At 49.2% G+C, this 14,133-nt stretch overlaps 1 protein-coding gene across 1 annotated transcript in view; it reads right to left on the bottom strand.

Annotated features, from left to right (window-relative positions):
- kif26ba (kinesin family member 26Ba) overlaps window positions 1-14,133 on the bottom strand; it is a 366,177-nt gene that overhangs the window by 33,292 nt on the left and 318,752 nt on the right. The window contains exon 12 of the mRNA XM_087991166.1: window positions 5,281-8,701. Within this exon, the coding sequence (XP_087847292.1) occupies window positions 5,281-8,701 (3,421 nt within the window). The remainder of the gene's footprint in view (window positions 1-5,280; window positions 8,702-14,133) is intronic.

Here is a 14,133-nt window from a genome sequence, read left to right as displayed (position 1 = left end):
GTAGTGAGGGGACCAGAACTGCACACAGTACTCCAGCTATGGCCTAACCAATAATTATCACAAGATCCCTCTGTTCCTCTAATCTACCCAGTGTCCTGCCATTCATTAAATCCTCCCTCATTGTGTTTCTTTATCGAAAATGCTTCACCTCACACTTATCGGAGTTAAATACCATCTGCCAGTGGTTTGCCCATCTGACCAACCCATCTACATCTTTCTGTAACCTACACCCATCTTCTTCACTCTTAACCACTTTAACAATCTTGGTGTCACCTGCAAATTTGCTGAACATTCCCCCAACATTTTCATCTATATTATTTATGTATATGATAAACAATAAGAGTCCCAATACTGATCCTTGTGGCACACTGTTGGACACCAGCCTCCAGTCACTCGAACAGCCTTCGACCACTACCCTCTGTGTCCTATTACTTGGCAGTTTCTAATCCATCTTGCCAAGTTTCCCACAATTCTATGTGCTTTAAAATTCTCAGTCTCCCATGTGGGACCTTGTCGAAAGGCTGAGAGCCGAGTTGGAGAAGGCTACATGAAGAATATAGAAACTCTTGTGGAAGTTACCACTTGCCTTTCCTTTCAAAGACTTGGGATGAATGAAATGGGTTTGAGAACTCCCCAGGAAACCTGCTGCCTTTTCTCCTGTCTCACTTCAATACCAGATGTCCTTAGCCTTGGGAATTCCAAGGGACATTCCCCCAGAGTTTGGAATCCTCAATGTTAACAATGGTGCCACCAAAAACACCCCACCACCCCCACCTCCCACCCCCAGTGAACTGTGTCAGGATATGTCCAGCTTTCGGAAATCAGTCTAGCTCCAGAACAGGGTCTGAATCCTACCTTATTAATCAGCCCACTAACTGGACCAACTTCAAGCAGCTTTCACCACCATCTGTTCTATGTGGAAACGAAAGCAAATGTTTCAATATTTGGCTGGAATTCAAAAAAGTAAGTAGAATTTTGTTCCTTTCTCTAGAAGTGCTATTGGGAGTTTTAATTCGCTCGAACCTGGGAATAATGTTAGAACTACCCCCTCAAATCTGTTCTGCTCTTCAATTAGATCAAAGCAAAATGTATTTTAACCATATTTACACACCTAGGATCTGTAACCTTCAACACCTTTATGCAGTATTGACCTAGAAAGAAGGCCAGAATTATTAAACCTTTTGGAAAACCAAATCAGTCCGAGGATTCCCTTCAGTCTCCCTGAGTTTGTACAGGGGACTATTAGCACTCCCAACTGCTATCCTGGGAGCTCTGCAACAGAGTCTCTGCCTAATATGGGCTCAGCTGTGATGGTCCTCATGGGTACCTGCGCTACAAGCAATGCATTGTTTCAGGCACATGCCCACACGGACTGGTTGCTTGCCCTTGGCTGGGAAACATAAGGGCCATCGTCAAGACAGGTCCCTCGCAGAGGCACTTCTGGAGGTTTCTGCAAAGGCGTTTGCGTGAGTGGGTGGGGATGCAGAACAGACCAGGAGGAGGCCATTCAGCTCTTCGAGCCTGCTCCACCATCAACAGGTTCACGGCTGATCCAACGTTCCTCACATCCATGTTCCTGCCCTTTACCCATCACCTTTGATTTCCCCAAATTATCAAGAATCGATCTCAGCTTTACATATACATAATGAGTCTGTGGCAAGGAGTTCCAAAGACTCACAACCTTCAGAGAGAAGAAATTCGTCCTCATCTCAGTCTTAAATTGGTGTCCCTTTATTCTGAAGAAGGGCTTATGCCCGAAACGTTGATTCTCCTGCCCCTTGGATGCTGCCTGACCTGCTGCGCTTTTCCAGCAACACATTTTCAGCTCTGATCTCCAGCATCTGCAGTCCTCACTTTCTCCTCCCTTTATTCTGAGAGTCTACCTTCTGGTCATATACTCTGCCAGAAGGGGAAACATTACCTCAGCACCTATCCTGTCAAGCCTATTAAGGATACCTGTTTCAATGAGATCACCTCACTAGTGAATAACCACTATTCACACAGCTTTGACTTCAACCTTGCCAGAATACACAATGCTTTCAAAACGGACGTCTTTCTTTTCTTTATTAATTTACGGGATGTAGGTGTTGCTTGTCCAAGCCAGCATGTGTTCCCGATCCCTAATTGCCCTTGAGCTGGGCAATTGCATGGGGCATTTATGATGGCAGTTTCAGGTGAACCAAATTGTGGTTGGTCTGGAGGCTGGTGTAGGGTCAAGGCTGGGTGAAGATGGCTGGTTTCTCTTCCAGAACAGAATCAGTGAACCAGGTGGGATTTTATAACAATCAATGGTCACTGTCACTGAAGGAGCTGGGGTTTGATGCCCTCCAGTTACAGAGTCATAATGTCGCTCAGCATGGAAACAGACCCTTTGGACCAACTCATCCATGCCAACCAGATATCCCAATTTGACCTAGTCCCATTTGCCAGCATTTGGGCCATATTTCTCCAAACACTTCCCGTTCATATACCCATCCAGATGCCTTTTTAAAAAAGGCAGCATCATTAGAATCTTCATTAGAAAATAGGAGACTGGGGGGGTGACCTGATTGAGGTCTGCAAATTCATGAAGGGTATAGACAGGGTAGATAGAGACAAGCTTTTTCCCAGGGTGAGGGATTCAATAACGAGAGGTCATGCGTTCAAGGTGGGAGCTGAAACGTTTAAGGGGGATACACATAGAGTGATAGGTGCCTGGAACGCGTTGCCAGCAGAGGTAGTAGAGGCAGGCCCGGTAGATTCATTTAAGTTGTGTCTGGCCAGATGCATGAGTAGGTGGGGAGCAAAGGGATACAGATCCTTAGGAATTGAGCGATAGGTTTAGACAGTGGATTTGGATCAGCTCAGGCTTGGAGGGCTGAAGGGCCTGTTCCTGGGCTGTAAATTTTCTTTGTTCTTAGATGTTGTAATTGTACCAGCCTCCACCAATTCCTCTGGCAACCTGTTCCATGATCGCACCACTCTCTGCGTGAAAAAATTACCCCTCAGGTTCTTTTTAAATCTTTCCACTCTCACTTTAATCCTATGCCCATCTAGTTCTGGACTTCCCCACCCCAGGAAAAAAAGCTTGTCTATTCACCCTATCCATGCTCCTCATGATTTTATAAACCTATATAAGGTCATCCCTCAGCTACATTGAAAACAACCCCAGCCTATTCAACCTCTCCCTATAGCTCATCCCCTCCAACCCTGGCAATATCCTTGTAAATCCTTTTGAGTTTAACAACACTTTCCCTGTAGTGAGGTGACCAGAATTATACGCAGTATTCTAAAACGGCCTCACCAACGTCCTGTACAGCTGCAACATGACGTCCATTCATATCATACCCCAGTTAGCAGAGGTTACCATAAATATAAGTGAAAAAAGGGGGTAGGTGGGTAGGAGGGAGTGTTCTGAAGGAGTTGTTTGTTGCTGCTGCTGATGGACACAGCCAACGCAGAGGAACCAATCAATAAGTGTATGTAGTGTAAGCAAACCCATCGAGGGCCTCCAGACTCACTGGAGATGCTATTTACCTCTGTTACTGTTTCCATGGGATGTGGGTGTTGCTGACAAAGCCAGCATTTATTGCTCAGCTCTAACTGACCTTGAACTGAATCGCTTGCTAGACCATTGCAGATGGCAGGTGTCACCCAACCCTACGGCGGTGCGCCTGGAGCTGCATCTGGGCTTGCTTACCTTTTGAATGTTGCAGCAGGATCGAAGGACCGAATAGCCTACTCCTGCTCCGAATTCCCATGATCTTACGAAAGTAATTAAAAATCACATGGCCCACAATTGTTGTAGCCAATGGAGAAAGAAATGTCTGGCGACAAACTGAACTTCTGGCTTTCTCACGTTAAAAAAGAAGAAACCCCATCAGCACCCCCTGGAAACTTACCACAACAAAAAAAGTGAAGTAAACTTTGTCTGAGGATGCCAAGAGGCAATGGGTTATTAAAGAAAGTAACGACAGTTTGCAGTTAAATCGAGATCCTAGCACCGTATTTATTAAAGTATTCTTTCATGGGTGTATGGGCATCACTGGTACGGTCAGCAATCGCTGCCTATCCCTAAATGCCCTTTGACTTCAGTGGCTTGCTTACTCTTTCAGTTGGCCATTCAGAGTCGCACACCTTGCTGTGGGCCGAGAGTCACATGTAGGCCAAGCGGCGGATTTCCTGATCTAACAACTCATTAATAAACCAGGTGGGTTTTAAATGATAAACTCGTTTAAAGTTCATGGTCACGATCACAGCGATTAGTTGGATATTCCAGGTTTATTAATTAAAGCCAAATGGACGTGCGGTGAGGGGATTTGAATCCACAATCTTCAGAGCAGGAACTACCTGCCCAGAGACATTGCCAATACACCAGCATCTCCCCTGAGAAACACATGTCAACTAATTCGATCAACTAATCACTAATTGCTCTGTTAGCCGTGACCCTGTAAACAGAGACGAGGCCACTCACGTGTGAAAAGGGAGATAGCATCATATTTATGTGTGGCCTGAGCAAGCCTTTCTCACACGCAGAGTTGGACTTCATCGTGTATCCTCATCACCATGGAAACTGAATTTTCTTAACCAGGTTACAGCTCGTGAAATATCAGCGGCCAGTCTCAGAATAAGGCTACTAGGTCAAAAGCTGGATAGGTGGTTCCTATTCCAAATAATGCCATGGCCCAGTATCCCCATCACAATACTTTGCCACACTCCCAGACACTCCAACTTATCCTCCACTGTCCACAGGTTAAGATCATGGAACTACATAGTATTTCCAGCACAGAAACATGCCGTTTGGCCCAACTGCTCTATTTCCTCCCAGCAAATGCCTCCATTCAAACTGTTACGCAGCAGGACAGTATTATATGTGAATCTTGCTCAATAGATTGCTGATGCTGATGCATTTTGGTTTACACTCATCAGGATAACTGTGAGATTGCCAAAAATGGAAGGATCACAACAATTTATACAACAGGATTGCAGGGCGCTGATTGGTTGACAAGTCACCTCCAATTTGCTGAGACTTTCTCCTGTGTGGCTGCAGAAAAGCCTTGACCAATCAGAGTTGACTAAATCAGCACCCTTCTCCTTGTTTAGATTGGTTGGAATTTGGCATTCTAGCATGTGTCCTGAATGTAAGATGTAAATCTTCAGCAACATCTCTCCCTTTCCAGTCAAATCCTTTATTTAATCATGCATTTATTTAATTTCTCCTCAGATGACTGGATCAGTACATCCGATGTAATAACCACCACTATTTCTAATGACGCCACAGAGGATGTGCTCTCATCTTACCTGTGTTCATCCTTCGCTTTGGAGATTTCATGCTCCTGGATCTACCCACTGCTGAGTTTCCGTTTTCACTCATGGAGTCCTGGGCGGAAGATGCGCTTCCCGTGGCCTCGCTGTCCCTGATCATGCTCTCATAGCCGCTGCTGCCTCCGCTGTGGTAGAACAGGGCAGTTTTGCCCATGGCCGGGGGGAGTTCACCACTCAGCACGCTGCTGTTGTCACTGCCATGGCCACTGCTACACCGGTGAGGTTTCCGGGGGGGGGTGACTTTGCTGTAGGGCGATGGGAGGGCCTGAGGGGGGGACTTCTCGCCCGAGTGCAGGCTCCACTTCTCAGACTCTGCACTGCCTCGCTGCTGGCTGCCCCTGGCTGCCGCGCTTCCCTGGAGCAGCTCTGAGATCCTGCCGTTGACGGCTCTCAGGGGCAGCTTGGCCACGATGCTGGAACCTCTGCTTTGCTTGCTGCTCAGTGACTGGGTGGACCAGGACATGTTCTTCGAGTTGGACGGCATGCTGGAGCTGCGGCCGACGGACTGAGGCAGCGACTTGGTGGAGAAGCTCAGTGTCTTGGTGGTGGACGCTGAAAGGCTCCGTGACTTGGGGCCAGCCAGGAGCAGCTTGCTGACCGCCGACATCTTGGAGGCACTGGACTTTGGGGAGGTGCCCAGTGATGGCGGAGTGCAAGGCTGCGTGGGCGAAGACACGGCGGCGCGATTCAAGCTCCGGCCCGTACGAGGCATCGTGCTGTCGCGGGACGCATTGACCTTTGACCCCATGGACGTCAAGCTCCCCGCCCTCTCCAAAGACAGGCACTCGTACTGGCCAGCATACCGCCTGTTGAGGGAGTTAGGCCGGCTGCTGAACAGCTCATCTTTCCCACTGCTCGCTTTGCTACAATTCTCCAAGTTGGGGGCCTTGGCTTTGAAGGGGGCACTGCCTTCGTCTGGTGTAGCTGCCGACGTCGGTGTAACCTGGGTCAAGGAGCTGCTGCCGGCCGGCGTGTGCTGGACACTGGCTCTGTTCCTCTGATCGAGGCTCGACTTCCTGACGGGAGGCAGCGGGGGCATCCCTTTGGGCCGGGAGGGCAGCAGGCTGTGCTTGTTGGGGGAGCCCACCCTCCTCTCCAGGGTGGCCTTAGGGCTGCAGGGGGTGGACGCCTGTGACGTCGTGGCTGAGGTGCTGCTGCTCTCTGCAGAGAGGCACAGCGGCCTGAGGGAGGCGCCTTCCAGCTGGTCTTGTTTGGCCAGCAGCGGGCGCTGCAGTGCCCGGGACAGGTTGCCCTCCTTCAGACTGTCCAACGAGAGGGTGGAGCTCTGGCTGCAGGAAGTGGTCAGTGCCATCTCACAGCCATCCACCACCCTCTTGGCCGGATCTCCCCGCATGGGGGAGACAGGGGTTTCAGCCCTGCCACTGCACAGGCTCTCCGCTGAGGTCAGCTTCTGACTCCCCCCTGGATCAACACTCTCACCTCCGTCCAGCCCAGCATCCTCCAGCTCCTCCTCTTCGCCGTCTTCCTCCTCCTCCTCCTCCTCCTCCTCCTCGCGCTTCAACCACGGGTCGTCAAAGGTCATGTCCTGCGAGGTGCCGGCAGCTTTGCCATGGCGATGGTGGGGGGACACGGGAGGACAGCGGACAGACGCCAACATGTCACTCTGGTCGGGGAAATGCATCTGCTTCAGCCTGATGCAGGGGTGCACTGAAATGTTCGTCTTGATGGGAAAACAGCCCTCGGCCCTGGGCAGTCCCGAGGCGTTCGATATTCGAACTGTCGTCTTCCCCAGCGCCGCGATCTTGCAGTTCTGGTTGGCAGCAATCTGGTACAGGCCTTTGGCCTCTCCGGCCTTCTCCGACATGCTGAAGAACTTGTCCATGACGGAGTACTTCCCACTCCGCGTGTACGCCACGCACTCCTCCTGGTGACTGCCTGCCACATCCAGCAGTGAGGGGTCGGCCAAGGCTTCACCATTGCCGCTGCAGGTCTGGGTGACAAAACTGTGGCAGGACTGCTCGCCATCACTCCCAGTGCTCATCTCACTGAGCCAGGAGCTAATGGACGAGCGACGGCTGCTGGAAACCAAGACTTTCTCGTCAAGGCCTGGCTTGGGGAACGGCAGGAACTTGGTGATGCTGACTTCGGAGAAGGGGCTAGCAGTCGAATAGCAGTCCAGGTCCTCGTTGATGCTGCTGATGATGCTGACAGGCCTGGAGCCTGAGGCTAAGGCCTGCACCGAGCAGTCGCTATTGAAGCTGATGATACTAGTGGGGCGCCCGTTCTCCAGGATGCCGCTGATGGTCAACTCCTCGACCAGAGTGAACACCAGTTCGTCCTCCCCGTTCAGTTCCAGGGGCTGCTGCAAGGTGACTGTGGCCCGGCTCATCATTTCGGTCTTGCCGTTGTCCGCCAGTTCCTGCTCTTGGTCTGAGAATGCAGCGTCCTGCGAGTACTGTGTGCCCGAGGACACAGGTCTCTTCACCACTTGGGGGCTCATTCCCACAGGGGCTGCCCTGATTTCAGGCTGCTCTAGGAGCTCACCGCAGGCCCTCCTGCAGTCCCTGGTCGGTGTCTGGGGTGGGGGAGGAGCTGTGCTGAGCAACGACCCCTTCTGGGTGTATACCTTGCAACGCTGGGAGGGTGAATGTTGGGGTTTGTAGTCAGAGCTCTTCGAGAGGCTTGCTATCCCAAGCCTTGGGGAGCCCATGGGTCTGGGTTTAACCTCCGCGCTGCCGCTGTGTGGGACCTCCTTGGTGCTCTGACTCCTTGACACGTTCAGTTGAGTGCTGCTGCCTCCCATGACACTCCTGGGGGAGGATGGTGCGGAACCACCACTGCCTTGCGGCACAGGGGATTGGGCGGCCTGAGGTCGCAATACGCCAGGACCCGCGTCCTCTGTGTTCTCCTCAGGAGCCCAGTGTGCTGAGTTCAGTCCCAGCCCTTGTTGGGCCTCTGCCCTCTGGGCCTGTGCCTCCTCGCCCTTCCCAGGCTGCTCGCTGCAAGGAAGCTCCTCAAAGGGGAATCTGTCAGGCTCCTCGCTGCCATCGATGCACTCAAGCCGCTCCTGCAGCTCAGCAAAGGTGTTACACTTCAGGCAGTCCTTCTCGGGGAGTACTGGCACAGGCTCAGTGCCAACCTCGGGCCTTGCCTCATTCTTGTTCTTCTGCAGCGAGGGAATAATGGGCACAAAGTCGGGCGGCCCCTCGTTGTCGGTCAGCTCCTTATCACTCAGGGCGGTGCCATTGGGGCCCACGTAGATGACAGTGTCGCACGATTGCTCGCTGCTGGACGAGTAGTCTGGGTCACTCGACAAGTTTAAGATGGGGAGGTCCGTGTCCCCTGCTCCTCTCGGGTGGAATGGTCGGAGTTGTGTGGGCCGGCGCATCCTTCCTTCCTCGCAGGAACTCTCGCCCCCGGATGAACTGGAGGTGTACTGCAGTCAGAGAGCAGAAGACAGTGAGTGATTAACTGTGTACAAACCCCAACTCCAATTACCACTTAGAACATGCAATTAAGGGGAGGCGATGACCTAGTGGTATTATCACTGGTTAACCCAGAGACTGAAGTAATGTTCTGGGGACCTGGATTCAAATCCTGCCACGGCAGATGGTGGAAACTGAACTCAATAAAAATCTGGAATTATGAATCTAATAATGACCATGAATCAATTGTTGGAAAATCCCATCTGACTCACTAATGTCCTTCAGAGAAGAAAACTGCCATCCTTACCTGGTCTGGTCTACATGTGACTTCAGACCCACAGCAAGGTGGTTGACTCTGAACTGCCCTTTGGGCAATTAGGGATGTGTAATAAACATGGTGGAGCTGGTGACACCCTCATCCCAAGAATGAATAAAGGAAAACAAATCACATTGTGCATATCAGTCTTTCCTTGAGTGAGAAATCACCAGCTCATTTCACGAGCAATATTTTTATAATCTCATTCACGGGATGAGGTCATCATTGACTGAATCACCATTTATTGTCCATCTCTAACTGCCCAGAGGGCAGTTAAGAATGAACCATACTGCTGTGGGTCTGGAGTAGAGCAGACCAGACAAGGATGAGAGCTTCCCTCCCTCAAGAATACTAGTGAAGCAACTGAGCCTTTGCAAGAATTGACAACAGTTTTAGTGCCATCCTTAGGTTCTTCATTCCAGATTGATTTTTTTCCTCCAGAAAACGGCAACAGAATGAGGAGTTGACGAGTGAAAACTGGGATGGAGAAAAATCTCTTCACTGAGAGGATGGTGAGTCTCTGGAATTTCCTGTTCCAAATGGGCTCAGCCATTGGATGTGTTCAAGACAGAGGTAGACAGATGTCCAGAGACAGGCAATTTACAGATATGGAGATTACGTGGGCAAGTGGCATTGCGGTTGATGATCAGCCATGAAGTGGAATGGCAGAGTAGTTTCCAAAAGGGCTGAATGGCCTCTTCCTGTTCCTATGTTTCCATGTAACTCTGAATTGGAAGTGATGGAACCAGATTCCAACTTGGACTCAGCAGATCGCACTTGCCCTGCTGAATGACATTGGGCTCGCGAGCTGTACCAGAGGCCCCTGAATATCGAATTTAAGCTGACACCCCAGTGCAGTACCAAACAGGGTGCTGCACTGTCAGAGGTGTCAACGTGCCAATGAGTTGTTAAACTGTGGGTTGGGAGGGAGAGGGATATGTGACCTTCTGCCCTTTGTGTCAAGATCAAAAAATTGTACACTGAGAAATGGGGGAGCAGTTCTCCCAATGGCACAACATTCAAAACAGGTTGTCTGGTCATTGATCACAGAGAGTTAGTTGATGGGATGTTGTGATGCGTGTAATTGACTGCCAAGTTTGTTAAACTCTTGCAGTGACTACGCCTGTGAGGTACCCTATTGGCTGCACGGTGTTTTGGGGCATGCGGATGCCTGGAGAAGCAGAAATGTTGGTTCTTTTAGCAGAAATGTGGATTCAGTGGCAGGTCAGGCTGCTAGGCCTCCAGGACAAACACTCCTGCTCTGCCCTGCCCTGCCCAGGCCCAATGCTGGGTCACTGCCTGTCCATGGGCCACATTGACGTGTAGGAAATGGTGGGACACAGCCTGGCCCATGTTAACAAATCCATGCCGTGAACAGGCAGAGGATGAATTGTGGTTATTGTAGGATGGCATGAAAACATACTGAGACATGTTGTATGCAATTTACACCAGCCTTTGATTTATCGCACAGAGAGATTACAAAGTATTATGAGGCTGTCATAAGGAAGGAACCCCTTTCCATTTATTTTCACCACGCCTATTTACTAACGGACAGCAGCTACTGGATCCTCAGATGGGCAGATATCTGTATTTTGTGGCCAGGAATGAGAACAGAACAGGCCATTTTCCTATTACAAACACAGTGTTTTAGAAAAATAAGGAAGTTTTGTTTTCCAGAGGAATGTAAACTAATTTTCCAATAAATGCAGGTAAGCAGAGAGCTGTCATCCCAAGCATCATGAACAACTGATTATGGTCATGGAGTCATAGAGATGTACAGTATGGAAACAGACTCTACAGTCCAACCCATCCACGCTGACCAGATATCTCAACCCAATCTAGTCCCACCTGCCAGCACCCGGCCCATATCCCTCCAAACCCTTCCTATTCATGTACCCATCCAGATGCCATTTAATTGCTGCAATTGTACCAGCCTCCACCACTTCCTCTGGCAGCTCATTCCATACACGCACCACCCTCTGCGTGAAAAAGTTGCCCCTTAGGTCCCTTTTATATCTTTTCCCTCTCACCCTAAACCTATGCCCTCTAGTTCTGGACTCCCCCCAACCTAGGGAAAAGACCTTATTTATTTACTCTATCCATGCCCCTCATGATTTTATAAACCTCTATAATGTCCTAAAGGATTTAGACAATTGATCGATGTAGTGGAATCTACCAGTCCCTGGAATCAGGATGTACCAACACGTACCCAAGAGCAGAGGACAGACCTCATTGGGGCATTCCTCATTGGGTGGTCCTCATTGGGCTGTCTTCATTGGGCCTCCCTCATTGGGCCATCCTCATTTAGCAGTCCTCATCAGGTGGTTCTCATCGGGAGATCCTTATTGGGCAGTCCTCATCATGGGTCCTCAATAGGCAGTCTTCATCAGGTGGTCCTCATCGGGTGGTCTTCATTGGGCCATCCATGTAGGCAGCTGGCCTTGTCAGAGAGAGCTGTCTTCTCCAAATGGAAGATGGACCAGAAGAAGAAAAGGAGGATGACCCAGGGAAGAGTTCCTCACCACCTTGGTGAGAGTGCAGGATGCTGCTTTCACAATTTTAATTAGACTGACACATTCCATGCCCAGAGCCTCTGGGATTGGTGCACAATCCCCAACTGTCATCGTGTATACTTCCTCTTAAATAATCTATCTGCTGGTTCTTAATCAACTCAGACTATATGGAAGTTGCTACAAATGGTCACATGCCTATATGAGGTAACTGTGATTGCGAGTCCCCACAAACCCCCAGCACAGTGACTGTACTGCACAGTTTGATCAGCTGCTGCACATCGTGGCTTTGGGGACTCAGGTCTGTTGCTACCATTGGATTTGGTGGATTACCAGCTCCTGAGCTCTGCCGAGTCGGTGGTAGCTGTCACAGAAGTGTTCAGTTCCACCAGATTCAATCACAACTGAGTGAGCTGGGTCATTCTGAAGATGAGGTGGGGGGAGAGGCAAGGTGAAATGAAGGTTTACCCACTGCCAGGGCCTGCTGCCAATGAATTGAGGCGTGTGTGTTTTGCAGTTAAACTGGCAAAGTCAGATCCCACCCCTCCTTCCAGGTAGCCATGGTGACATGCCCCATTTCATCCACTCAGCTCAGCCAGTCGGCAACAGCTTCAGACTGAGAGATGAACGTTTGCCAGGAGATCTCCCCTGCTGTCCTGTGAATAATGACCACCAGTTCTATGACACCTACTCAAGATAGCAGATAGGATTTACATGATCCACATCTAGTACTCCCTCAGTAATGGAGCATCAAGCCAGGAGGATTTTTCTTTGTGTTCCTTTCTGGGATGTAGGCGCCATTGGCAATATCCAATATCCTCTAGGGAAGGAAATGTGTCGTCCTTACCTGATCTGGCCTGCTTGTGCCTCCAGACCCACATCAGGGTGGTTGATTCTCAACTGTCCTCTGGGCAATTAGGGCCTAGCCAGTGACCTTTGTCCCATGAATACATTTTTCAAGTGTTTTCCTCTTATTTGAGTTGTTAAGCAGTGAAGACTTGAAGAAGAGCAGTAGAGTCTTCCATGATGTTCCAGTCAATATTCCTCCCCGAATAAACATCACAACAACAGAGGATGCGGTCACTGTCACATTGCAGAGTGTAGGAGATTGTTGTGTACAAACTGGCTGCTGTGTTCCTGAATTATAGCAGTGCCTACACTTTTTAAAGTGCTGCATCATCTGTACAAACAGCCTTTGAGAAGTCCCGGATTGGTGGAAAACTTGACATAAATACAAGTCTTACCTCATGGTTAACACTACATCCCCACCTGAATCTTTGTTGTACTAAGTCAAGTGCACTAACTGGCTTTTACATGCCCACACAGGATCTCATCATGCGATAGTTAGTTGATAATTACAGGGTGAAAGGGGCACACTGCACTTCAGTCTAAAGTAGGTTGTCATCTCCTCAGAGCAGTGTTATGTACAAGTAACAATTACTCATATTTGAACATCATTGGCAGTGTGTAGCCAGGTTATGTCCTGTTGTGTACAGCCAATGAATACTCCTCAGATGTGCAGACAGCAATTAAGGGAAAATCACATTGCAATGGGTCTGGAGTCACATGCAGGCCAGACCAGGTAGGGATGGCAGATTGCTATCCCTAAAGGCATTAGTGAACCAGGCAGGATTTACAACAATTGACAGTGGTTAAACAGCCAGTAAAAGGCTAACATTTTATTCCAGACTTTATTTTATTGAATTCAAGTTTCACTAGTGGGATTTGATCTCATGGTCTATGAGCATAGTGTATTTTACTAATCTAGCGCTAATACCAATGGTGGAGCGATTAAAATCCAGACTATGCCTGGACCACATGCATAGAAATGGGTTCAAGATGGCGGCTCATCACTATTTTCTCAAGGGGCAGTTTGGATTGGGCAACGAATGCAGGCCTATGCCAGCCACACTCCTATCCCAGGAGATAATTTTCAAATAAAGTGATTCCCAAGCAGGAAGAGAGAAGGTTATTAGTCAAGAGCAGTTCAAAGAATGTTTATTTGACTAATACCTGGAATGAGTGGATTGTCTTGTGAAACCCTACAGACTGGCTAGGCCTGTATCCTCTCGAGTTCAGAAGAGTCAGAGGTGACTTAATTGAAACATATAAGATCTTGAGTGGACCTGAGTGGGTGGATGTGGAAATGATGATTCCTCTTAAGGGTCAATCTAGAAACAGGGGTCACAGTTTAAAAATAAAGGGGTTGTCCATTTAAAACAAGATGAGGAAACCTTTTTTTTTGCTTTAGAGGGTTGAGAGCCTTTGGAAACCCTTTCCTCGAAAGGTAGTTGATGCAGAATTTTTAAACGTTTTTAAGCAGTTAGATTCTTGATGACTGAAAGATTATCAGGAATACGCAGCTGAGCCTAAAAGCAGACCAGCCACGATCTAATTGAATGGCAGAGCAGGGTGGAAGGGCCGAGTGGTCTACTCTTGTTCCTTGTCTACACTGCCTTGGGAAAGCAGCCAGCATAATCACAGACCCCTCCCACCGCGGTTATAACTCTCTTCCACCATCTTTCATTGGGCAGAAAATGCAAAGGTTTGAAAACACAGACCAACAGATTCAAGAGCAGCTGTTATCAGACGTCCAAACGGACATCTTGTATATTAG

This window comes from Chiloscyllium plagiosum, unplaced genomic scaffold (genome assembly GCF_037043375.1).
Source record: "Chiloscyllium plagiosum isolate Xiang-an unplaced genomic scaffold, Cpla_swu_hap1 HiC_scaffold_10, whole genome shotgun sequence".
NCBI classification, from domain to species: domain Eukaryota; kingdom Metazoa; phylum Chordata; class Chondrichthyes; order Orectolobiformes; family Hemiscylliidae; genus Chiloscyllium; species Chiloscyllium plagiosum.
The sequence above is the reverse complement of the archived record's forward strand: the minus strand, read 5'-3'. Positions and strand labels throughout refer to the sequence as shown.